At 43.9% G+C, this 25,785-nt stretch overlaps 1 protein-coding gene across 2 annotated transcripts in view; it reads left to right on the forward strand.

Moving 5' to 3' along the window:
- Nucleotides 1–25,343, forward strand: part of SRGAP3 (SLIT-ROBO Rho GTPase activating protein 3) — a 218,171-nt gene extending 192,828 nt beyond the window's left edge. The window contains exons 12-22 of one of the 2 annotated variants that reach the window (XM_065407280.1): nt 1,543–1,645; nt 4,934–4,994; nt 5,993–6,070; nt 7,304–7,438; nt 11,753–11,858; nt 12,095–12,322; nt 14,277–14,356; nt 17,559–17,739; nt 21,190–21,339; nt 21,737–22,064; nt 24,927–25,343. In XM_065407280.1, coding sequence (XP_065263352.1) covers nt 1,543–1,645; nt 4,934–4,994; nt 5,993–6,070; nt 7,304–7,438; nt 11,753–11,858; nt 12,095–12,322; nt 14,277–14,356; nt 17,559–17,739; nt 21,190–21,339; nt 21,737–22,064; nt 24,927–25,343 — 1,867 coding nt within the window. Of the gene's footprint in view, nt 1–1,542; nt 1,646–4,228; nt 4,260–4,933; nt 4,995–5,992; nt 6,071–7,303; nt 7,439–11,752; nt 11,859–12,094; nt 12,323–14,276; nt 14,357–17,558; nt 17,740–21,189; nt 21,340–21,736; nt 22,065–24,926 lie in introns of both variants that reach the window. The other variant, XM_065407281.1, reaches the window with a different exon arrangement.
- Nucleotides 25,344–25,785: the final 442 nt, after the last annotated feature.

Here is a 25,785-nt window from a genome sequence, read left to right on the forward strand (position 1 = left end):
CTCAGTTTGGTTTGTTGCCAAAGGGTTGTTATAGAGGCTGAGTTGTGCACTTCAGCTGGTTACTGCTCTGTTGTGCATGAGTGCTGGCCTCTGCAGGGTTGCATGGGGTGGCTGGGGGCTGTCCTGACTTTAAAATTTAAAAACGACATTGAAGCATCCATTTTGAAGGGGAAAAAATGACAAAACCCAGGAATTTTGACCAGCATTTTTTTCTTACAGCTATTTGCAAATTTTGGGCCTAAGTTCACCTGCCTAGACAGTGTCCCTATGAATATTTGTAATTGTAATCTTACAAATAAAAGTTAGCTGCGGGTTCTTTGGAGGTGCCATCACTTTCCTCTTAATTGCTGAGTTCCCAACACTAGGATGAGATCTGTTTGGGAATAAACAGTTTTGCCCCGAGTGTTTTCTGTAGGTTAGCATTGGCGTAATTGGGGTCTGCCAGTGAATGGATTGAACTTTTCAGCCGCTCTGAGAGTTCTCTCAGAAGGACAGTGTGATGAACCGGCGTAAGTGGCAGGAAAATGTTAAAAACCTAGCAAAGGGCCAACGCTGGCCTTTACTTCTGTAAAAATGTCACCCCTGCTTCTAGCCCAAATCCCAAGCAGGGACTGTGATACATGTTGTCTTGGAGAGTGAAAAACAAACCACAGCTTATCAGAGGTAATAGACAAGGTCTTGACCAGAAATACTAAGCAGCTGTATTAATTTCTGGCATGGAGGTGACAGGTTCTGTGTGTGGCAGGAGAAGAAGATTGCTAATAGTCCATCATTTATTAAGACCCTGGCTAGTCACCACAGTGTGCAGCTTTTAATTTCCTGAGAGGGGTGTGTCTTATGATGGACCACTAGTAGCTTGTCAGAGTTGTGCCTTGTAGCAACATCCTGTTAGAGCTGTCTAATTGCTGCTACTCTGCTGGTGATCATATCATGTGGCATAGCTGGACAACTTTGGGAGATCATGGTGGGTAATGGGCTGCGCTGACCAGGCGTTAGGTGATGTACAGACCGGTGGGAAGACACGGTCCCTGCCTCCAACAGCTTACAGTGTAAGGCTCCGATTTTGCAATGAGCTGCCCACAGAAAGGCTCTCCCACGCATGCTTCCCTGGGGCTCATCACAAGATTGAGGCCTAAACTGTACATCCAAGGTCTGTCAGCACACACAAGGATCTCCCCCTCCAGACGCTTAGCTAGGGCTTTGAAATAATCAAGAGTCTGCCCTAGAAAACCCATGTGAGGTTTTACGCTGAGCCCTGGCCTGGGACATCGAGAGTATAGTCAGTGCTGTGTGGATTCCCAAATAATGTGGGCATAATCAGTAAAACTCTGTGACTTGATTTAAGTAATTCTCAGTAAGTGGGGGTGCTTGGTAGGAAGATGCCAGCGGGGGGAACAGATACAGCATCCGTTTGGAGCCAATGCACTAGTCCTCACAGCGAGTTTCCCCCCTCCCCCCGCCCGCCCACCACAGCCTATGAAAGCTTTCCCTGTCAATGTATTTATGTTGGTGTTTTGATTTTTTTTGTTCCATTTCTCCCAGGCCCCCATGTCTTCCCCCTAAACCACAGAAAATGAGGAGACCTAGGCCTCTCTCAGTCTATAATCATAAACTCTTTAACGGCAATATGGAAACGTTCATTAAGGTACTTGCTGGCTGACAGTGAGAGTCTATGAACGCTCTGAATGTAATGGTGGTTTTTCTATCCTAATTGCTAACTCATTTCCTCTTTTGGACCTGGTCCTTCCTATCCATTGTGCACACTGTTAACACGGCTAGTATGCTCTCTGCCTCAGTGAAGATTTCCTTCCATATCTGTTCTCACCCACGGTGCATTCATTACATTACTTGTCACGCTACTGTCCACACCAACTGGGAGGGATGAGATAATGGTAATGACCCTTGTGGAACAGTGTGGAGTCACCATGTCATTCTTGCCTGTCAGCAGGTTAATTGCAATGTGCCATATCTTATCACAACAGGCGTAGCTGTGTTGGCTTTCTAAGTTGCTGTTATATGAACACCCTGGAAGTAAACCGCATTACTCCCACCTGTCATAGAAAGAGACTTGCAGAAGATCAAGCAGCAAAAAATAAAGAAAATCCCCAAAGATCCTGGTGTTCCACTGATGGGGATCCTTTGTGTCTGGAGAAGGAAAGATAGCAGTGATATATATATATATATATATATACTGCTAACACTTAGACTTTTATTTTTAAGAGGAGTGTCGAGCAGGGGTGAAGCGACCTCACAAGAAAATATTGTCCTTCGAGGAGGATTCCCTGAGCAATGTCTGATTAGAAACTTTAAAAACAAATCAGAACATTTATCTCCTGTTTTCATGGCTACAGGAGGAGATAAAATGATTCATAAACTCTCACAAATTGCCTCCCTGTTGTAGGGAATGTTAGCAAAGCAGACTTGAAATGTTTTGTTTAGAGGTGGCTGAGTGGGAGGATTACATATTCTATGCTTTTCTTAACCCTCCCCCCAAAAAACAAAACAAAAACTAGTCTATTAGAGCCAATGTGGATAGGTGCTGATGCCCTCCAGTCAAATCCAGCACTGGCAGAGCGGATGAGCCTCCTCTTGTAAGGTGTTTTACTCTAACACAGGCTGGAGAATGGAAGAACGGCTGAAATAGAAGTAATGTGCTTGTGTCACCATAGACCCTGAGTCAGCAGTCCATCCTTATTTGGCAAAGCATTTAAGCTGGTGCTTAATTTCAGTCATGTGCTTAAATGCTTTGTGAACTGGGGGCTGTAGAAAACAAAAACTATAAGCAATACATGGGAGAAGAATGTCAATGTTTCCCTTTTATTACTCTTCCATTACAGGAGCAAATGGTTTCTTGAAGAGCCGTAGCGGCTTTGGCTAAGTGGCCTGTTACACTCTTTGGAAAGATCTAACTTGCTCTGGCAGTGCACAGTGTGCATCTTTGATAACTTTTTGGATCAAATTGTTTTTAAATTACAGCGGTATCAATCCAGATTAAATTGGTTGATACCAGTGAAACTAGGAGCAGAATGTGACCCTTTATTATGCATATAACTCAGAATCCACTTGGCCCATTCAGTCCGAATAAACTGCATAGTATAAGAATAATAGTACAGATCTTTGAAGAGGCCTTCAAAGTCTTTCCCCTGTATTCCCCAAGGGTTAATCTAATTGCCTAACTACTGATCCTCCAAAATCTAATCCTGCAGTACATTCTGTTTGTGAAGGGATGAGAGCTCCTTTACTGCAGATGTTTCAACTGAGACTGGAAAGAGCATGAGAGAAAATACTGTAGTGAACAGCACTGAGAAAAGCCTGGATTAGACGAACTAATGGGCCTTTTCCATCCCTGTTTTAGATTATTCTATTATGCTATTTTAGTGCAGCCATAAACCTAAAGGCAGTGTTTTTAAATGGGGAAGTGCATTGTCACAAATAATATACAGTCCAGACATACAAAGCTATTAATCTTTTAATAATTATAATTTTTCCATTCTTAAATTGATTTTTAAAAAGGCAATATTGATTAAAGTCCAGCCTGTTAAATATTGTTCTGGAGTAATTAGCTGCACTGGAAACCTATCTGAAAGGACTAGCGTCCTACATAATGAGGAGAGTCCTGAGGGAAACCATTGTTCACATATTTAGAATCCTAGGGATTTCTGCACCAGATCAGACCCACAGTCCATCTAATCCTGAACCTTGTGCCCAACAAAGGCTGGTACCAGATGTGTCTGCATAAAACCCCCTGTAGTGGACAATTATGGAAGTTCCTAGCTAACCCAGGGCAGTTAGTGATTAACGGATGCCTTGAACACAAGGGTTTTCTGTTCCCAAGAATTCTCTGTTCCCTTCTTTTTGAGAAGCCGGGGCACCACACTTCCCTCTGAACATCTATGGGATGTGGGTAAAAAATAGAAGCCCACTTTGAATACAGTGATGGGAGGGAGGCACTGGGCAGTTCAGTAGCAGGAAGGCAGAAGGAGGAGGAATGGCACGAATCTGGCAAGAGGCTTCTGAATTCTCGTCAATCACTGAGGCTCAGACACTGCATACTAAGCAGGCTTTGGGGGTGAGGGTGGGGGGAAGTTGGGAGCTTGAACTGGATCTTTCTAAGCTGCCATTGCATTTGAGCTTTCATGGCCTCCAGAAGATATGCTTACTTTAACTGATCTTATTCTTGCTTAATCTTTTCTTTTTTTCCTGCTCTGCTGCTTTTTTATGTTATCAGAGGAAGAAGGAATGCTCGAACAAGGAACCAGGTATTTACTAGAGGGCCTCCTTTCCGAAACCAAACAAAATCGATGTGAGGGATGCATTTGTATCCCTACTGTAAAAATGTCCACTTCCAAAGCCCAACCTACCTGCAGACCTCCCCCAGTCTATTGGGGGGCACTCTGAGAAGTGGCTTAAATACGAGAACAAAAGCCAAAATTCATTCTAGCATGAGGCCCCCATTTAGGTCCATAGTTAATGCATTTCACACATTTTTTTGTCACTTCTGTGACAATGGCTCTTTTTTTAGACTAAAATATTCTTTAAATTCTGTAACCAGAAGCCTGTTTCATCAGACAGGTATAATGCAAGGCTTGATTTGGCTTATAATTACGTCTTTGAAACGGAGTAGCTGTGATCCAGTTTCATTTGTCCCTTACGTTTTGTTTTTCAGTCAACCATATAAGGAGAATTAGCTTTTCGCACACATTAATAGAGGCCTTTTCCACGAATAATTGACTTCACACAAGTGTACTCAGCATTGTTTGATGGCTTGATGTTTTTAGCACCTCCTTTTCTTGCTTATTCTCTTACTAAACTCAATGGCGCTGATCTTCAAACCTGAGTTTTTGCAATCTCTATTTGAATAAACTTCCAGTACGTTGTTGTCAACAAGCTAATAAGCTCTTCATTCTTTATTGAATTTAATTTTTTTTTTTAGGATTCAGGACAGGCTATCCCACTTGTAGTTGAAAGCTGCATCCGATACATCAATTTATATGGTAAGCTAATTCCTCATTTGCTGATAGCTACAATGGAAGCTGTTGTGTAAAAGAAATAAAGTATTGATGATGAAAGATAATAGAGGAGCCAGCTGCCTTGACCAATTGTATGGATGTGAGTTATAAGGATATAAACTGTGATGTAATATTGTATACATGATAAATATATGGGTCCTATATGTGCTTACTTGGGGTTAAATTGTTCACTTGGACCCTGATCCAATGGGAGCCGGTTGTGGTATTTGATCTAGGGTGGTTGGAATAGAAAAGGCAAAAGCAGAAATAAAACCTTAATATGGTATCCCCTACCTCTCCCTTTCTTGCACAAAGAGGCAGATGTAGCCTATGCAGAGCTTATCAATTTCTTTAGCAACAAAAACCAGTGGAGGCTCCTCAGGGGATGCTCGCCTGGCATGTTTCAAGTCCGACACAGTGCAGTCTAAGTCACTACACGCTGGCTCTGGGCTGCCCTTTACCTGTCAGTTTTGCCTCTCGTCTTTCAGATCGCACCTGCCCCCACTTCAAATTCTTTTTTCATTGCAAGTGTTTGTGTTACTAGGGAAGGTTGCAGTTGAGGGGAGCCCGTGGGGCTGTTTTCTGCTTGAGATTTTGACAAGCCAGGGCAGGAAGGTTTAACATCAGCTCTTAATGGCCATGTCTGTATAATGCTGTGTGTTGCTCAGTGTGGAAAATGCAGACTTCTGCTATGTGTCTTTCTACGGGTGAGGTATAGGTTTTCTGGAGCATGAGAGTTGGTTCTGACTTTTTTTATGTATTTATTAATTTGGGGGTAATGGGTGGGTCCATTGCTTTTACTTTCCCCGGGATTGTTCTTTACCAGATTCTGTGGAGATTGGCATATTAACCCCCATCAGATTCCAGCAAAACAGCAGAACAAAACAACTGAAATTACAAATTTTGATGTTGGTTTCAATGCACTGGAACAAATCAATCAATCTCTCTCTCTTTCTCTTCCTCCCTCCCTTCCTTCTTTCCAGGTCTTCAGCAACAGGGTATTTTTAGAGTTCCTGGGTCTCAGGTTGAAGTCAATGACATCAAGAATTCATTTGAAAGAGGTATGTGAGTAGCCTGTGGACCTGCCAAGGAACGTAGATGCAGCTAAGAGTGTGATTTCTGGGACCTCTCCTCCTATCCATCAAGGAGACCAAGATTAAGGGTGGATTTTAAGATATCTAACTCCTCCCTTAAGGGCTTTAGAAAATCACACCCTAATGGCCTTTAGACAGCGTACCATTTCCCGGATAACAGAAAATGGGGATGATGACCTTTTCTTGTCCCTCTGTGCTTGATAGGCCCAATACAAAATTGTGCACGTTAGCTGCCCTTTATCACTCTTATACATAGGAAAAAGACTGACAAACTTCACAAAGGCTCATCTTAACTCATAATACAGGGAGTAAATGTTAAATTGACCTCCAGATGACAGTTTATTAAAAATTAATAACAATGAGCCTCAGCCTGGCAAAAAGCACCCAGACATATAAGGGTTGCGGGATTGGGCCTTATATGTATATCAAAATTGCTCTGGGTGAAATTGTATGGCCTGTGTTAGACAAGAGGTCAGAGTAGATGGTCATAATGGGCCCTTCTGGCCTTAGAATCTGAGACTCCATAAATACTTTAAAATAGCTGTTGGTGGTTGGGAAAGGTTGTGAGCACATGACCACCACTGAAGGTTCCAGCTGCGGTTTTCCAAGCCAACTAGGGGACTTGGATGCCCAATTACCATTCATTTTAATAGGAACTGGGCATCCAAATCCCTTAGGCAGCTTTGAAAATCTCCGCCTCCAGACTTATCACCATACAATGCACTTGTTGAGCTGGCCAATACCATTCCATTGATTTCAATGTAACACAGGTGAAGTGGGACATGATTGCATCATCCAGCAGGTCCCATCTTTTGAGGCTGTCCCGTACCACTGTGTCATCCTTCCTTGAGTTGTCTGACACACTGAATGCAAAAGATGTATTGGACTGAAAACGATGGAAAAAGAACCAAATAATTCTGCTAACCTTCAGGAATGTTTTAAAACCCTCACTGTGACAATTACCCACATCCCCTTGATTACTATATGCTAGGCTATAGCATGTCTCTGCATGATGCTGCTTAACACAATATCTTATTAAGCCATTGACGTGCTGGGAAACTACATAGTGTTACCATTGCATGTGTTGCTTTTTTTTATCAATGCAGAGCTTTTGGTTTTCCAATTCTAGTTAGCTGAGTGGTGCTTGCTGCCTAATTCAGCTAGGAAAGAATGCTGAAAATAAATCTTGTGTGTGTTCAGGTGAAGACCCTCTTGTTGACGATCAAAATGAACGTGATATTAATTCGGTTGCTGGGGTCTTAAAGCTGTATTTCCGAGGACTGGAAAACCCACTGTTTCCTAAGGAAAGGTTTCAAGATTTGATATCTACTATAAGTAAGTACCAACAATGAGACACAGGTAGGTTCCTTTGATTTTTGCAGCTACAAGACAGTGTCCTCCCAACAGAGAAGCAGTGGTAGATAAGCCCATCAGTACAGATAAGCATCAAAACCTCATCCGAACCTCTTCTGTCTGCAAAATTGGGCTCAAACAGCGAGAAGAACCTCAAGAGACCAGTCTTTCTCATGGTATTTCACCATTTGCATTTCACGTCCCAAACAAATCTGGAAAGTGCTGAGGGATGTGAACGGTCAGGGGTGGGATTGTTTCAGGTACCTTGAACCTTACAAAGTTTGGGTTTGAATTTCAGGGTGAAGGTTCAGGTTGATTCTTATTCTTTTCAAAACATTCCACACTGCTCTTCTCAAACTAATGGAGCTGGGGAAAAAACCTCAGACTTAATTATATTTCTCTCAATACCTCCTGGTTGAAGTGAATATGTATTGCCAAGTGATGGACACTCGTAGTGCCCTTGAGGGAAAGGGGAACTGGTGGGATGAACCTGCAGTTTTAGAAATAACAGGGGAGCGTGATGTGCATTTTTGCATAAAATGCTTACTCTTAGTTTTATTTTGCAAAAGAAATATCCAGAATGTATAGACTTCAGTCCTAGTCACAAAGCACCTGTCAAAATATGTGAATAGTTCTAGTAGGACTATTCAATTGCTTAATGATAAGCACACGTTTAAGTGCTTTGCTTAATCAGGGCCTTTACTGCTCATGTCTAACCTCTCCCTTCAATGTTAGTGTTCAAAAATGCTAAGGATTCAGCAGAACCTGAAGAAATGGGTTATATCTAGGGGTGGGTGACATTCAAATTGGCCTATTTCTACTAAGATGTGCCTACGGTATGCACATTTTTCCAGCAACATAGGTTTGTGTCGATAGGCTTAGGAAATTGATTGTTGACTCATATTTTTAATGTATAAAATGGCCATTCCTGTCAAAATGTTACATACAGCAAAGTCTGTGAGGCAGAGGGTGTATGTGTGCAAGCATCCCACATGATGGAAGCGATTTCCACTAACAGTTTCACAAAATGAAAGTGCTGAATTTTGCACGGTTCTAGCGTACATGCTGCTGACACAGGCTGCCTCTTACAAAGACAGTTGCAAGCAAGGCTGCAAAAGGCTTGATCCAGCCCCCACTGAAGTCCATAGGCGTGAATGGGCATTGGATCTGGCCCAAGGTCCCAAGTCAAAAAGGTAGGTAAGTATATGCTTAACCTTAGACACATAAATATTCCCATAGGAGTCAATGTGACTACTTATGTTCTTAAAGTTAGGCATGCACTTAAGTACCTTGCTGAATTGGGGCCAGTTAGCACAATTATAAGAGCCTTTGGGAGTGATTCCTAGCATACATCAGTGGTTAATTTTCTGGTTCCTTTTCTGAGTGTTTCCTTTTCTTTTCTTCTTCCTTATCCTCCTTTTAAAAAAAATCTCTATATAGCTTTTCTTCTCCTCTTTCCTAACTTTCTTTTACATCAAGTGCTGATGATGGTACGTTTATAATAAATGTCTTCCTTTTTTCTGTCCAATAAATGTGTGCTATATAATGTGTCTCTCAACCTAAATGGGTTGGGAAAATGTCTACATCTGAAAACCACTCAAAAACAAAATGCTGTAAAATGATCAAGCCTTGTACTTACTGTTCTGACCCACGAGCTTACTAAGGCAGAAAGGTTGACTCAGCCGAGAAGTCTCTCTGGACTCTCTACTGCAGTAAAACAGAAAGCCTGTTTGATTTCCCTTGGCTCACGCTAAAGTATTCTGAGTGACTTTTTGCAGCAGGTGGCATTGCACGTGTCATAGCGCCTTTGAATGCCCCGGAAGGCTGCAGTGCCATATAACTCACTGTTTATGTGATACGAGAGCATCTTCCTTCCTTAACAAATGAGAGGCTGCCTGTCACTTTTGCTCAGCTGGGAGCTGAGAGTTTACATGGAAACCTTTCTCAAATGCACATGCCAAAGAAATGGACATTAAAGGAATTCTGATTCTAGAGCAGGGGTAGGCAACCTATGGCACGCGTGCCGAAGGCAGCACGCAAGCTGATTTACAGTGGCACTCACACTGCCTGGTCCTGGCCACTAGTCCGGGGGGCTCTGCATTTTAATTTAATTTTAAATGAAGCTTCTTACACATTTTAAAAACCTTATTTACTTTACATACAACAATAGTTTTTAGTTATATATTATAGACTTATAGAAAGAGACCTTTTAAAAACATTAAAATGTATTACTGGCACGCAAAACCTTAAATTAGTGGGAATAAATGGAGACTCGGCACACCACTTCTGAAAGGTTGCCGAACCCTGTTCTAGAGGTTCACAATTCACTGGCCTGCCCCAGTTATGATTACATCCATTAAAACCTCTCTGTTACAGCTGGTTGAAATATTTTTTTATAAATGGACACTTTGAAATTTGCCGAGAGAGTTTTGTTCCACTGGGTTTCAATACAGATCATTCGTCGTCATCTTGTTTGGATTAAAAAATTCTTTTATTTTTAATTTTTTTAAAATTTAATTTAAATCACCCCCATCCTTAATCAAAACAACGAAAACTGACCACCGCAAATGATAACAAATAAAGAATAAAACCAATATTTTCTTCAAAGAATGGAAAACTTGGAGAAAATCAAAATGTTTCCTGCAGTATTTCCATGTTTGAAATGTGGCCAATAGTCACAGAAAAGTGTTTGAACAAAAAATATTGACCAGCTTTTGTGTTTCAGAGTGATAAGCAAACTTCAGCAAGGTTCACAGTTTGACTAAGCACCCAAACATTAGGCAATTCATTTTGGGTACATCTACAGAGCCAATGACAATGAGCCTCCCAGCTTGGATCGACAGACTCGAGCTCAGGGGGCTTGCACTACTGTGCTAAAATTAGCGGTGTAGATGTTGCAGCTTGGGCTGTTTTTAGAGTGCTAGCGCAAGCCCTGCTGACCTGAGCTGGGAGGCCCACTGCTGGGGCTGTGTAAGACATACCCCTAGAGTAGAAATCTCTCTTCGATCATCCAGCTGGGACAGGGAATTTCCTCAGAGTGCCTGTTCTCACAAAATCTTTGGTCTTTATTGCTTCTGTTTGGATCAGAAATGGCCTGGAAGTCACTTGTCCTGTAACGTTTTAGATAGAACCTGGGACAGCAGAGGTACCCAATTAAAAAAAGAAAAAAGGGGGGGAGGAAATGGGATAAGCTAATTGAGTCACCTTGAGTAAAGGCTCCGCTCAGGTTCAGTCTAGTTCTGTGGTTGGGCCATGGAAAGTGCTTTTAGCTGCAGTGAAGGTTCAGGGAATAGTGTGGGTCACATATGAACCAGTGTGCTCATCTGTATTCCCAACACTGTGCCCACACTATGTCCCTGAAGTCACACATCATAAAGAAATAGGTCAGCTTCTAATACAGTATGTTGGCTTTGATGGTGTGCCTAGAGGGAGAAATCCTGTCCTGAGTTAGCGTACTCAGGCAAAACTCTCATTTTGAGATCAATGGGAGTTTGACGTGAGTAAAAACAGAGCAAGGATTGAGTGAAAGACTAAGGGCTTGTCTACACTTGAAATGCTACTGCAGCACCACCGCAGCTCTTCAGTGTAGACACTACGTACGCCGATGGGAGGAGTTCTCAAGCTGGTGTAGATAATCCACTTCCGCAAGTGGCGATAGCTAGGTCAACAGATCTAATGTTGATCTAGGGCTGTCTACACTGGGCGTTAGGTCAGTTTAACTATGGCACTCAGGGATGAGAATTTTTCACACCCCATAGGTGATATAGATAAGACGACCTAATTTTCTAGTATAGACCAAGCTTAAGTAAGGACCTCAGGATTAGGCCCATAAAGCAGTAAAGAAAATTAAAACAGAAGTAGGATAGGAAAGCTGAAAAACTGCTTTGTTTTCAAGTCCCTGTATTGACTAAATCCTTTGGGAAATGCAGTAGCAGTTTAGGGATCAAATGTATAAATACTGGTAATAAAGATGTAGCCATGGAAATATCTACATTTTCAATTAGATTCTGAATTTAATGCAGGCATTGAATTTCTCCATGCAAATTCTACATTTACAGACATAAATGGGCATTTGTACACACAGAGCTGCACAATTTTGGTAGGCATGTTTCTATGTTTGGTTGTTAGTGTCAAATTATAAATCAGATCTGTCTGGAAACATAAAGTTTTTTCCCCCTTACATGTCAGGCTATTAGATCTGGATAAAAGTCCAGGCTTTACTATGTTGTTTAGCCACTAGAACCCTTCAGGCAAGTGCCTGACCATAAAACTCTACCATGTATTCTTGTGTTCCAGAAATGGAGAACCCTGCAGAAAGAGTGCACCAGATCCAGCAAATCATCATTACTCTGCCCCGAGCCGTCATTGTTGTCATGAGATACCTCTTTGCTTTCCTCAATCAGTGAGTCTCTTTATCTGGTTCTTATTTAACTCAGCTGCTGGCTCCCTTCCTTTCCAGTGGCATCCCTTTTCTTGTCAAGTCAAATGCTGACAGGCACTTTGGTTGTTAATATTTTGCTGTCTGCTCTGGCTTAATGTCTTTCCTAGGCATGACTGCATGAACTCTCTGTAGTGCTGGGTTTTGGAGCCAACATTAGACGGCTCAGCACTTTACCTGTGGGTTGCTTGTGTTTGCAGCTTGTCACAGTACAGTGATGAGAACATGATGGATCCCTACAACCTGGCCATCTGCTTTGGACCAACTTTGATGCACATTCCAGACGGACAGGATCCGGTGTCCTGCCAAGCCCATGTAAATGAGGTCATCAAAACCATCATCATAAATCACGAGGGCATCTTCCCCAACCACAGAGAGCTGGAAGGACCTGTGTATGAGAAATGCATGACTGGAGGGGAAGAGTATTGGTAAGAAGTGGGTGATTGAAATAAGCAACTTTAGTGTTCTAAACAGGGCCAGACCTTTCTCCCTAGCTTTATCTTTTTCCATTGTAAGCCAAGAGTGAGTCTGTGACAATGCAGGGCTACTAGTTGGTGCCTGATGAACAAGGGGTTAACTTCGTTCACATGAGTTCAGGGAAATGGCTTATAAAAGCAGCTCTTTAAGAGATTGGGATGGGCAGAATGCCCTGGGAAAGTTTGGGCCAAGCATTCAGGCCTTACAGGTCTGGGGTAAACCCCAGGTGGGAATTCATTCCGTTTTGTCAGTGTTATTTCTTCCTGTTATAAACATCATGGATCTGATTCTCAGCTGGTGTAAATTTGATGTAAATTGGAACAACTGACTGATTTCACTGGAAGGACATTGGTTTACGTGAGCTGAGGATCTGGCTTTATCCCTTGCTACTGCATCCTTATCTTTGTTACAAATGCAGTAGAACCCCTGTTTGGAAACTCACTGGGGACTGAGGCGTTCATAAAATCACAAACGTCATGAAGTAGAACATCTCAAAATTACAGACAGTGCAATGCATAAGTTGCAGAATGGTGCACTGCAGCATTTTCTTCTTGTCCTTCAAACCACTGCAAAGCAATTTCCAGTGCATTGAGGGCTTTGGGATGTGGAGGGATGTCGACTTGTTCTTCATCAACATCACTTCCCACACCCTCGTTGAGAAAATGGTTTGTGGAACTGGTCATTTGTAAGTTTGGGGGTTCTAAAATCGAGGTTCTACTGTAACACTGTAGATTAGTAAAACAAAGAGAATTTTAAAAATCTGCTTTGCTTTTCTGTAGCAGCTTGATTATGTTTTGCATTTCTCTCAGCTTCGCTAGTGACAATGGACTAGTCTGCTTATGGTCAATTTCCCTTTCCAGTCCTCCCGCATTAGTTCAGTGCCGCAAAGCATTACGAAAGCTTCAGGACAATGGTTGGGTTTTTTTCTAAAAATGTATTTGCATTTATGCTAAACAAAAATTCTCTAGGTCTAAGACTCATGGAAGCTTGTTAATATAGAAGCTGAATTTTAGGTCAGTTGTTGTGACCAAATTTCTCCTGAATTGGGAATTTTGATCCAAGTTCCATAGTTCTTTACTCAGTTGTTACGCATACAAAGTTCCATTGACTCAAGATTATGAAGCCAGGGTTTGGCTTGGGACCCATCTCTCTATATGTCTTGTTCGGTCCTTCTCTTGTGAATGTTAAAAAGAAACACTTGCTTCAATGGGAGTTTTCACTTCAGAGTTCTGCTTATCAGAAATGGGGAATGGGCAAGATTTACTGCACAGGTCGTTTCTGCTGCAGAAATAGCCCCTCTAATAGTCACAATTGAGAGGAAACTATAAAACATAACCCCATGCTCAAACAAGGATCTCAGTAATCAATACCCAGGAATTTCGGGGGTGCTTGAAATCCAAACCTGGATTCAGATCTGAATTTTTACAGTGAGTCAGTGTCTTTATAATGGGCGCAACCAAAATTCCAGCTCAAAATCCCTGAAGTTCAAGGTGTTTAAAGCTTTCATTCATCCCGTGATTTGCACCTGCTGTCACCATGAATGCCTGTACAATGAGAGTGTGAAATGATACCACCGATGAGACCGAGTGGGTGAACGGAGAATTTGTTTTGCCCCTGCTTTGCACAGGTGTAAGCGATGACACGAGGTGCAGGACAGTGGAGATTCAGGCCCTGTATATGAATTTCATAGAATGAGAGTCTCGGGTTCTGAGAGAGAGCTCAGAGATGTGCCATGATTTTAAAACAAACAAAGGGTGAAGTCAAAGGCACAACTCACATGGACTTCAGTGGCATCAGGATTTTGCCCCAAGAACTTGTTTTACTGTGTAGTCTGCAAGTAGAATCTAATTCTTCTTTTTTAAACTACATTTGTATCTTTTTTTCCCCCCAACTGTTCAATGTTAGCGACAGCCCCCACAGCGAGCCGGGCACCATTGATGAAGTGGACCATGACAACGGCACAGAGCCGCACACCAGCGACGACGGTGAGTGTAGACATAAACAGCGGAAAATTGAGTCTGAGTAGGAAGAGCCAGGGGAACATGCGTGCAGGACTGCAATGTGTATTTTGCTCCTAATCAAATTAGCTTGGACTACCATATGGCTGTTTAGGGGGGAAGATGTTGCAATGTGTCTGACAGTGCATGTGCATATTAATGAACACTCCTTTAGAAGGGAACTAATCAACATAGACCACGGGGAGCAGTGCGGGAGGCCACAGGCTACATTTCAGTTTCATTCTGCGCTATTGTGAGAGCTTTAAAACAATGCATTCAGAACTGCCCCTTATACTCCCGTTAATCCCGACAGTGAGCTCTTCTCTTTTGAATTTGGAATTGAGGTGACCTGGCTGGCTTTTGGCCACTGTTTTTACAATACAATCGCCACCTGATGGATGTGAGTGGTGGGGAAAAGAGCAAGAGACTTGCTGTGTGAAAGTAACCGACAAGTACAGCCTAGGGCAGCGGGAAGGGCCTGTTGTATTTGGGACCCCCTTTCCATTCACCTCCACATTCTTGTGCATACCAAAGGAAGAGTAATGAATTTCAAGGGACTGATCCAAAGCCTACTGGAATCAATGGGAGTCTTTCAATTGGCGTCAGTGGGCTGTGGGTCACACCCACCCGGTGGCCCTACACTGAACAGAAACCTTAGCCAAAATGGTGCCGTTCTTAGGCACCCTCTGTTTATTCACAGTCAGGTCTGCTTTCTTTCGTGACACGAATAAACCTGAACTTCGTCTGACTCCTTTCAGACCTATGGAGCTGAGGCAGCTACGGCGGGAGGTGCTGGATTCTGTTCTGGCAACAGACTTGTTAACTAAATTCTACATGCGGGGCCTAGTTATGCCCTCAGTAAAATCTCTACAACCAGCGTAGATTGCAAGGGCATTGCTTAGGTGATAATGAGGGCAGAACCTTTCGTTTCTAGTTGTGATGCACAAACCAGAAAGAGCCCAGCTTGCTTTCCATATCCAGGTTGCATTTGCAGCTGTGGCTTTTTGGAAAAATAATTGTAATCTGAACACATTTTGTCTTGGGATTATTGAGAGATGATAAAGCCAGAACCCCAGATGCCTTTTTAATTGAGTTACTCTGCAGAGTGAAGGGGCACTTTAAAATCGGCATGATGCACTGCTATGCACACCTGTTGTCTACTTTCTTTATTGCTATTGTTTCCATTGATTTCTTCTACTGCTGTAAAAAACCCCAATGCCTTTCTGACACTTGATGTGGAAATGGCATAAGTGGCCCTAATTGGTGGTCTGTATAAAGATGGCACAAGGGGTGGGAAGGAGATGATCATTCAGATGATTGAAAATGGGTCTTTAACGAAAAAGGCACTCTACGTTTTTCAGTGTAAGCAGCAAGCTGGAGCTACCGTGACTCAAAGGTGAAGGAGAGCAAGCTGCCATTTAGCCAATTTTACGCTTGGATGGTCACATTAATAGTTCTGATTGGAGTTTCCGGCTGATTAACTGTGATGCAAGTGTGGAGAAGAAGAGCGGCTTTATTTTATGAATTTACATACTCTGTCTCTCTCTTTACCCCCATGCACACTCCCTGCTGAGAAGCTCAATATTTTATCAGGGCTCTGAAAGCTCCTCTGATAGCCTCTCCTATTATGTTTCTCCAGTGAGCTTCCTCCATTGATCTGCCTCCCCTCCCGTAATAGCCCCAAATGTCACATCATTTGTACTGAGCGAAAATATGTATCTTAGGGTGACCGATCTAGCACAAAGGAACATCTCAAACAATGTTGTACTGTGTCACAAGAGGGAGAAGATCGGGGAGTTTGTCAATATCTTGCAGATTCCCCCTCCCTAGCACTGCCCGCCTCATTCATACTTCGTTTCTAAGCAGAAGGGTAGGTCAGATCCTGATTACCAGCAGGTGCCGAGCCTGCAATTCCAAGAGGCAGCAGATGGAATGAAGGAAGTTTCCATAGTCTAATGAGAATGGGGCAGATATGAAAGATCAAGGTTAATTTGCCCTATTTAGCTTTGCTGCTGCCTCTGTCGGTCCCCATTTTTCTGCATTGCAGGTAGGGCTTGAAAACAAGAGGCAGGGTCTAAGAAAACCAAGCTACAGAAACTGTTCTCACTGGCACCCCCGGATGGCCTTGAGAGTGGGCAGAGTGGTGCACACTGCTGCCTAAATCCAATAATTTGCATTTAATGTGAAGCTGATAAACTGCTTTAAGTAATGCACTGTGCACTCTAGCACGCTCACAATCCTGAGGGGATGTCGTCTCTGCCTTGCTATTGCAAAACCAGCTTTTCAGGAGAGTTGCTGGTCTAATTTTTTTTTTTTTCAAGTGCTCAGCATCCACAATTGGAACCAGTTTTTTGAAAGAGCGCTGCTACTTGTCAGGCACCTAAATAAAAGACAGCTTTTCAAAAGTGCTCCGCACCCAGCCCCTCCCATTGAGACACTCTGGGGCCAGATTTTCAAAATGGCTCAGTGCCCCGACTGCTGCACGTTTTGGAAACCTGGCCACTTAATTTTGGTGCTGTAATGGCAGCTGAGCTCTTTTGAAAATCTGGCCTGTAGATGCTGATTCTGAAATGTCTGGTGAGTGGCGGCGCTCAGATTGGAAGGGGTGGGGTGGGGTGTGGCAGAGTAGTGGGGGAGTCTAGAGAAATGATTTGATGATGGATGGTGGGTATCCGCATCGCTCAGGTTTTGTATTCACTCTCCCGATGGGAATCCTCCGAGAGTATTTGCTACCCATTAATAATTAACTGTCTCCAGAATAAAGGAAAGGGGGTGAAATCTAATCTGAAGCAGTAGCCAAGTGGTGATTGGATCCCAGGATGTGAGTGAAATTTACAATGTCCCCCACCTCGGAAGAACCGGAAACCATAACCAAAAGAAATGACTTTATAAATATGGGTGGCCATGAATAAATATGGTGGCACAGCTGGGAACATCACTTGCATGCAATGAAATTTTAATTCATTCCCATTTGCTTTGTAGCTTTTCTTGATCTCCTCTTGCGTGGTAGTCTGGGAAACCAATGAGAATTTAGCAATCCTAGAAGGATGGACAGTACTTAGTAGAAAGTGTTGTCAGGAAGCCTGGAGAGTAGTATCAATGTCTTGTGGGTGAGAGGCATCTGATGGGGCTCAGGTGATTTCTGAGGACAACATGCCTATATTTGCTTTGTTTTCTCTTTCTCTTCCAGAAGTGGAACAGATTGAAGCAATAGCGAAGTTTGACTACATTGGCCGGTCCCTGCGAGAGCTCTCCTTTAAGAAAGGAGCCTCACTCCTCTTGTACCATCGTGCATCGGAGGACTGGTGGGAAGGGCGCCATAACGGTGTGGATGGTCTCATACCACATCAGTACATAGTTGTACAAGACATGTGAGTGGGCAGTTCAAGTGGGGCAAGAATGTCAAAATTGTGTCTACACTTAGGCTTCTTCAGCCTTATTTAGCCACCTAAATGAGTGGCCTGATTTTTCAAAAGTGCTGTGCACTTCACTGAGAGCTTGTGGGGTGCCTGCACATCCCTGATTTCCAAAAGCCGGGTTTTAAGCTGTTTGTGAAAGAAACAAAGTCCTGTTGACTTCAGTGTGAGCCATTGGGTCTGCACTCTCTTGAAAATCTGCCCATTTATTTAAGTGCCCAAAATACGGGCATAGATGATGCAGGTGAGTGGGTGTCAAGCTTATACAGATGGTGAAACTGAGGCAGAGGGGTCTAGTGTTGGAGCCAGAATTAGATCTCAGGAATTCCTGGTTCCTGGTCCTGTGTTCTAACCATTAATCCAGGCCTCTTAAGCAAGAAATTTGTAATCTTCACTCACTGGATGAACTGTAATGGGTTTTTTTTCTCCCCTTAATTTGCTTTGCGAGTTTAGTGCAAAATTTTCAGAAACATCTCATTCCCATTTTTAAAAGTGACTCTGGCATTTAGGAGCCCAAGTCGCATTGAAAGTCAATGAGCCACTCCTAAGTGCCCAAGTCACTTTTGAAAATGGGACTTGGGAGGCTCGTAAGTCACTTGGCAACTTTTTAAAATGTCCTTTTATTTGTTTTAAGAATTCTTCCCATCTTTGATTGCAAATACATTTTCTCTTCTTACCTTTGTTCTTTGCTTGAGTGGCAATTATTAATCCACTGTGTGTCTCTTTCAGCACTGTATTATTGAATACATGCATGAAGGAGCTGAGCCAGCAATATAGGCAGACAATTTCTGACATACACTGTTGCATTATTTTGCATCCAATAATTCTTTGAATAATAAATTAGAGCACTTTTTTTTCATTAGGTGAACGATTAACCAGACAGTATTGGGGGCTAATTCATCTGCACAGCATAATAAATACAAATCAGGATATGTAACCATGTACGTGATGGAGCTGATTTTTACAATTAAATCTGCTCCCAGCATAGATACGCTCTGTGGGGTCTAAAATGGGATGAAGCCTGAAAAAAATCCTAGTAAATATCTACAGCATTTTTGTCCATCAACTGACATTTATTTTTTGCTGTAAAGACTGAAACAAATCTGCATGTGGACAACCCTTGCAGGGCATTTCCTCTCCAAGAAATAAGATGGGCAGGATTTGCAAGGATGGGCTCCTTGGGGCCTTTATCAGAAACTTGGGGCACAGTCCTGGCCGGTGCTGGGTTCCTTTTGCAATGTGACTGCAGTGGGAGTTGAAGATTCTCAGCACTTCACAGCATCGGACCATAGAGGACAGCCAGGGTGCTTATTTCTCCCAGGAGGGATTGGCAGTCCCTCAGGTGCACAGGCCTTTCTGCAACTTGCACAGCCTTCATCACGCTCTTTTGTTTTAATCTGACGCCCTCCCACTCCCCCGCTTTCAAGTGATGATTAAACGTTAAACTAAAACCAGTCCAATTCTCGACCTTGTTCCAGCCCCTTTGCACCACTCCTGCCAGATTCTCTGAGCTGGGAATTCCCCTGGTGCACAGGTGTTACCTGCGCAGCATAGAGCAGGTGCAGGCAGTTTTTTGCCAGCCCCTCCTTGGATACCCTGGCACAGGGATATATCAGAGGCAAGAGGGGGCGTGCATGCTCCAGTTATTGAGACCACAGAGTGGCTATAGGCATCTGAGAAAAAGCCACGACTGCTCTAACTTACATGGGGGCTGGGCTCTGGATACAGGAGGCGTTTAGATCAGTGGTTCTCAAAGCCGGTCCACTGCTTGTTCAGGGAAATCCTCTGGTGGGCCAGGATGGTTTGTTTACCTGCCACGTCCGCAGGTTCGGCCGATCGCAGCTCCCACTGGCCGCGGTTCGCCGCTCCAGGCCAACGGGGGTGGCAGGAAGCGGTGGCCAGCACATCCCTCGGCCCAAGCCGCTTCCTGCAGCCTCCATTGGCCTGGAGCGGCGAACCACAGCCAATGGGAGCCGCGATCGGCCGAACCTGCGGACGCGGCAGGTAAACAAACCGGCCCGGACCGCCAGGGGCTTTCCCTGAACAAGCGGTGGACTGGCTTTGAGATCCACTGGTTTAGATGACACTGTAGTTAAAGTGCTAGCAGCCATTGTACAGTAGAACAATGGAGCTGGGTGGGAAATTTTAGGGAAGAAGCTAATGCAGACACCAAAGGCATGTTACATACAGAGCTCCCCTGGTGGCAGAGGAAACAAAAGAGCATTTGCTGTTAGCCTGTCCCCAAGCCTGCTGAAGTCTTTCCACCAGCTTAATTGACTTTGGATCAGGCCATAAATGGTCAGTGACTATCTGAAATTTCAGAGGGACGCAGAACATCCAGGGACCTTGTCCCAAGCTCCAAGTTTCAGCCTTCCACTGTACCCTCAGCTCCTGATGGCCAAAGATGTGAAAAACATGGGGCCTCTGCTCATGTCCTGTTACCAGCTGAGCCTTTCAGGAAAGCACACATCTGAGGGTTTGGGTTTCTTACCATGAAACACTCTTCTGCCTACCAGAGCAATTAGGCTGCCTGTCCGCTCCCCAACACTGCTTCCTAGTTTCATAAGTAACTAGTGTGAAGATATTTGTACCTTCCATGGGGTGGCCGATAACTGAACCGAGCCACGTGCTGCATTTATTTTTTTCTCCTTGCTAAGATTCTAGCTGGTCACGTGCACCTTTCTCCTGTTACTGGCTCAGATGCTGCTTCTTGTTCAAGAATACAACAGCACCTAAATAATTAGTAAAGCTCCAAGAGGGTTGAAACACATCAGTCATTGGCTTCATAAAAGAACAGAGTTGAGCAGTCCAGACTCGCTGTTAGATCCTTGGCAGGTGTCAGTTGGCACTGCACCATCGACTTGTATCTTTGAGGCTTACACTGCATCTAGTTGGCCATTAATCCAAGGATCCAAGCGCCCCGACAAACATTCACTCATGTCTCACCATGCCCCTGTGGATTGTGTTATAAATGGGTAAACTGAAGCACAGGGAGGTTTGTAGAGATAGACCTGAGCCATGAAGCTTAGTGTCAAACTTTCCCTAATTTCAGGGGAGTTTGGATCTGGGGCTCGGGTACAGTTAATTTTGGATCTGGTTTGAGGGTGTTCAGGCCAAGATTTCAGCTGGGGCCACTTCTAGTTTAGGGACTTGCCCCAGGTGACACAATGAGTCAGTGGCAGAACCAAGATTAGGACTCATGAGTTGTGATTCCCGGCCTCCTTTTCTTCCACTAGACCCCACTCTCTCCTTGTTGGGTGCTAATGAATGTTATTTTCCTCCCTGGTTGGAGTGGATGCATTAGGATTCCAAAGGCATGAAAATGCTAAGAGGCCACACTCTTCTTTCATGTGTGAGGCACTCAGTTATCTGCCTGCCTGATACAGAGTTTCATTTTTTTCATAGGGATGATGCATTCTCCGACAGTTTGAGTCAGAAGGCAGACAGCGAGGCAAGCAGTGGACCCTTGCTGGATGATAAAGCCTCATCAAAGAATGACATCCAGTCTCCGACAGATCATATTCCAGACTATGGATTTGGGGGAGTAATGGGCCGGTAGGGCAATTGATCCACTTTGGTATGAAAGTACGGGTGGCCTTGTACTGTGAAAGACAAATCGAGTGTGGCACACCATTTAGGGTAGGATAATTAGAATGTCACGATTCAGTAAGAACCAGAGAACAACTTGTACCATTTATGCCATATTTAAACTAGATGGGAGCCAAATAGATCCATCAATCCAAACAGCCTCCAAAATATTATGGTTGCCACTTCTTGGCACTCCAAAATTTGTAGCACTCCTGTTGGCTGGGTTTTCTCATGGTGAAAGATCTGTGTTTTGACTTGATATGGGCTTTTAGAGCTGATCCACTGGGGATTTTGCAGCACGCAATCAAATCTGAAATGCCAGATAATGATCCAATTTAATTTCCTTTCAATGAATTCTTTGCAGAGTAAGGTTGAGATCTGATGGCGCAGCCATCCCTCGTCGTCGGAGTGGAGGGGACACTCATAGCCCCCCAAGGGGCATGGGTCCTGGTATAGACACCCCTCCTCGAGCAGCAGCATGTCCTAGCAGCCCCCACAAAATACCACTCAACAGAGGCAGGATTGAGAGCCCTGAGAAGCGCAGAATGGCCACGTTTGGCAGCGCTGGCAGCATCAATTATCCAGACAGGAAGGCCTTGTCTGATGGCCACCCACTGAGATCGACCTGTGGGTCTACTCGGCACAGTAGTCTTGGAGATCAGAAATCTCTGGAAGCGGAAGCACTTGCGGAGGTAAGAGGGCTGTGAGATGGCTCTGTGTGCTGTGGAGACTGGAGATACAGTACAAAGTGCCTTTCACCTCAAAGCCCTTTACAATTATCTAGAGGAATCTCTTCACCAACCACTGAATTGCAGCCACCTGTGGGAAGAAATGTGGTGGTTGTTCATGTACAGGACAGGAAGTAAAGAGGAATACTGTCTCTATTTAGAACTTCAGGGGGGATTTAAAGAGACAGAACTTAATTACCCCAATAAGAATTTGGTCACGTTACCAGGACTAACATCCCTGCTTTTGGAAAACACACCTTAGGTTTGTTAGTAACCATATGTGGCCAGGACCTCCCATTTTATGTCTAATCCAAAAAATGTTCTCTCCAGCGACACAGTGCCCCCTAGCAGTATGTTGCACAGTGGGTTCACTATTGATTCATTACTGCTTCCTAATTTACCAGCAACGCATCCTGAAGTACTCTTAATTTTTAACGGATGCCTCTCATCCAAGTACCAACCAGGCTACACGTAGCCCGTGAGACCTGTTGAAATCAGAAGCTAAGGTCCTTCAGCTGCAGACCCAACTCACAACAGTGGCAACTCTACCTCACAGAATTCATACCAGAGTCAGGGCACAAAATTGCAAGGTGCTTTGGGGTCTATCATTGGCCACTGATACACAGATACATACAAGATCAGAGAGTGTCATTTGTGATCCAAACATGACCACAGAGGTCCTGATGCTGCCTTGCACCTTGTGTAGCTATTGACTCCTGTGAAAGTAGGTGTAAAACTGTGCCATTCTCCACTGAGAGTAGAGAATCCGGAGTTTACCTCTGCTTTACACAGGTGTCAGTGATGGCACACAATGCAAGGCGGTGGAACGTCAGGCACATTGTGCCTTTGGATTCGAGGAAGTTGGCATTCTGGGCAGTCTTTCAGAAGAATTGGCCGGACGGTGTGAGTGGGGGAGCATTTTCTTTCTCTGGACTCTGCCTCCTCCCTCTGTGCAGGTTGGTGGTTGGGCTGCCCAGAGATTTTGTGTAGCTGTTTGGTTTTGATGTAGCGCTGCTTGAGCTTTTCACACCTCAGTCTCTTCTGTGGGGGCTGTTGCCTGAGGCGGGCGTGTTGTTCCTTTGTTGCTCATTGTTACTATGACACTTTTGCTACACCAAGCCTAAGTCATGTGTCTGCTTTATTTTTAAAGGTATATGCCATATTTTTGTTCTCAATAATGGATTTGTTATAAATACCATTATTCCAGACCTGCTTTTTCTCAGGAAAATAGGGACTCTTTTTGTATTCCAGGCAGCTGGTCCAGTTCACCATTCAAAGCAGTGAACCATGTAAAACGTTATTATCCCACGTATGCCAGGGAGAGCTCTTTGTTCGATGCTTCACAAATCACTACCATGAGAACTGGCCCTTTCCTACTTGAGCCTATTATTCCCAATGTAGGAAGAAATGCCAGCAGCGAGAATATTGGTGAGAAAGAAATAACTTCTATAGCCTGCGGTAGCTTAAGTGAAAAGCAGAGCTTTCCACGTAAATGCTCTGGGGTCTGACTCAGCTGTGCCTCGTGCCACCTTTGCACTCCCCAGAGCCCAGTTCAGCCTCTGGAGTAAGTTAGAACAGTTCAGGGCTGCTCTCTCCTACCAGCATTTTCCCACTGAGGTCACATGGGCGTGTGCTGGTGTATTTTCAGCCTGGGAATATTTCTAGTTGTTTGTTTGCTGGTCCTGGCAAACTAAAAAGTCCAGCTAAAAAAGTCCAGTATATTTAAAGAATTATTACAGTCTCATTTCCTCTTCCACCACTGGATTTTCTTTGTTTACTTCCTGCATTGCTGTTTGTTTGCACTGGGCAACCAATCTGCCTCTGTCAGTTTCACACTCTGCTTTTCATGCACCAGCTCATGGTAGTGGCACCCGAGTTGCAAACACTGCTGGGGGGCTGGATATATCACAACTAAGAACAGACCAAAATATAAAATGGTTTTCTTCGTCTTTTTTTAAAATCACGGGCCAGATCCTCAACTGGTATAAATCAGTAGTTCCAACAAAATCAATGGAGCAATGTCAGTTTACGCCAGCTTAGGATCTGGCCCTGTGAAAATATTGCTAATTTTGTAAATCTTTTATATTTAACAAAGCCTAGCTGGGTCCTAACCTGGCTGATAGTGACCTTTTGACTCCCTCTTTTTGATGATAATACTTTGAACACTATCCAAAGATCACAAAACACTTTACGAACATTAGATAATTAAGACTTACCACACATCTGTAAAAGTAGATACAGCAAGGGATATGTCTCCCATCAGTGAAATGCAGCCATCTCTAGAGTAGAGCTTGGTAGCTGCTGAGAGACACAACAACACTGCATGATAACTTAAGTCAGAGAGTGGAGAAAAATGTTGTATCAAACAAACTGCATAGGGGAGGTAGGCAAAAATTAATTCCCCCACCTGGAATTTCACTAGATTCTGAGGGCTAACTGTACATGGTATTATGGGGCATTTAGGACTTTCTGCCTTTGAAATCATTGCCAGAACTCCCATTGATGTCAAAGGTGCAGGATTTCAAAGATGCATGGTGCCTACCAGTGGTCGGGACCTGGGTTTTACATCTCCTCTCAGAGCCAGCTCCTCCTTTAGAGGCCTGCTCATGAGAGGTGGTGAGCACCAGCAACTCATGTCAGTGCAGTTGCAGAAGCTCAGCAGTTCTCAGGATTTAAGGGCATATGGCCATAAGGAGGCAGAAAACAACTGCACTGATGCTGAGCCAGGGGTAAAGCTCCACCGGATGGCAGAGTGATGTGCAGGAAAGCCCAAGTAATGCTAAAATGCAGGGATGTTGATGACACTTTTGCTTATCGCATTGACAGGACATTGAGAAGACCATGAGCACCGCTCTGAATGAGCTGCGTGAGCTCGAGAGACAGAACACTGTGAAGCAGGCCCCTGATGTCGTCCTTGACACCCTGGAGCCAATGAAAACTCCTCAGGGGGGCTCTGTCAACTCAGAACCTGCCAGCCCACTTCACACCATCATGATCCGAGACCCTGATGCCGCCATGAGGCGCAGCAGTAGCTCCACCACTGAAATGATGACTACTTTTAAACCAGCCCTCTCAGCCCGGCTTGCTGGGGCTCAACTTAGGCCTCCACCCATGAGACCCGTCAGACCGGTGGTTCAACACCGATCAAGCAGTAGTAGCAGTTCAGGAATGGGCAGTCCTGCAGTGACGCCTACAGAGAAGATTTTCCCCAATAGCTCCTCGGATAAATCAGGCACCATGTAGCTCTGCAGCGAGGGATTCTTAGTTGAGGAGTGGAAAAAAGTCAATATCTGGATATTTTTTGGGTGGAAATCGCAACTCTGCAGTCTCGTTCTTTAAAAGGAAAAGACAGAAAAATTACGCTCTGAAGAAAACTTCAGTAGGGAAACCAGTGCGTAGGCCTGAGGCCTAACGATTCCATTATAGATACACACATCCATGCAGAAGCATTTTACCAAGTTTGCAGTAAAACTGTATGGCAGAATAAGATGGCTGTCCTGCGTATTGTCACTGGAGAATATACAATCTGTGTAGAAGTATATATAAAGTGTACAAAGTTCAATACTTTTTTTTTTTTTTTTAGATTTACCTCAGAAACTTGCCCTGAAATTTCCTCTAGAGTTTTGGTTGATTTTAATTTTTTTGAGAATACTTGTGTGTGCGCGTGCGTGTGTGGAGCAACTGA

This window comes from Emys orbicularis, chromosome 7 (assembly GCF_028017835.1).
Source record: "Emys orbicularis isolate rEmyOrb1 chromosome 7, rEmyOrb1.hap1, whole genome shotgun sequence".
NCBI lineage: Eukaryota > Metazoa > Chordata > Testudines > Emydidae > Emys > Emys orbicularis.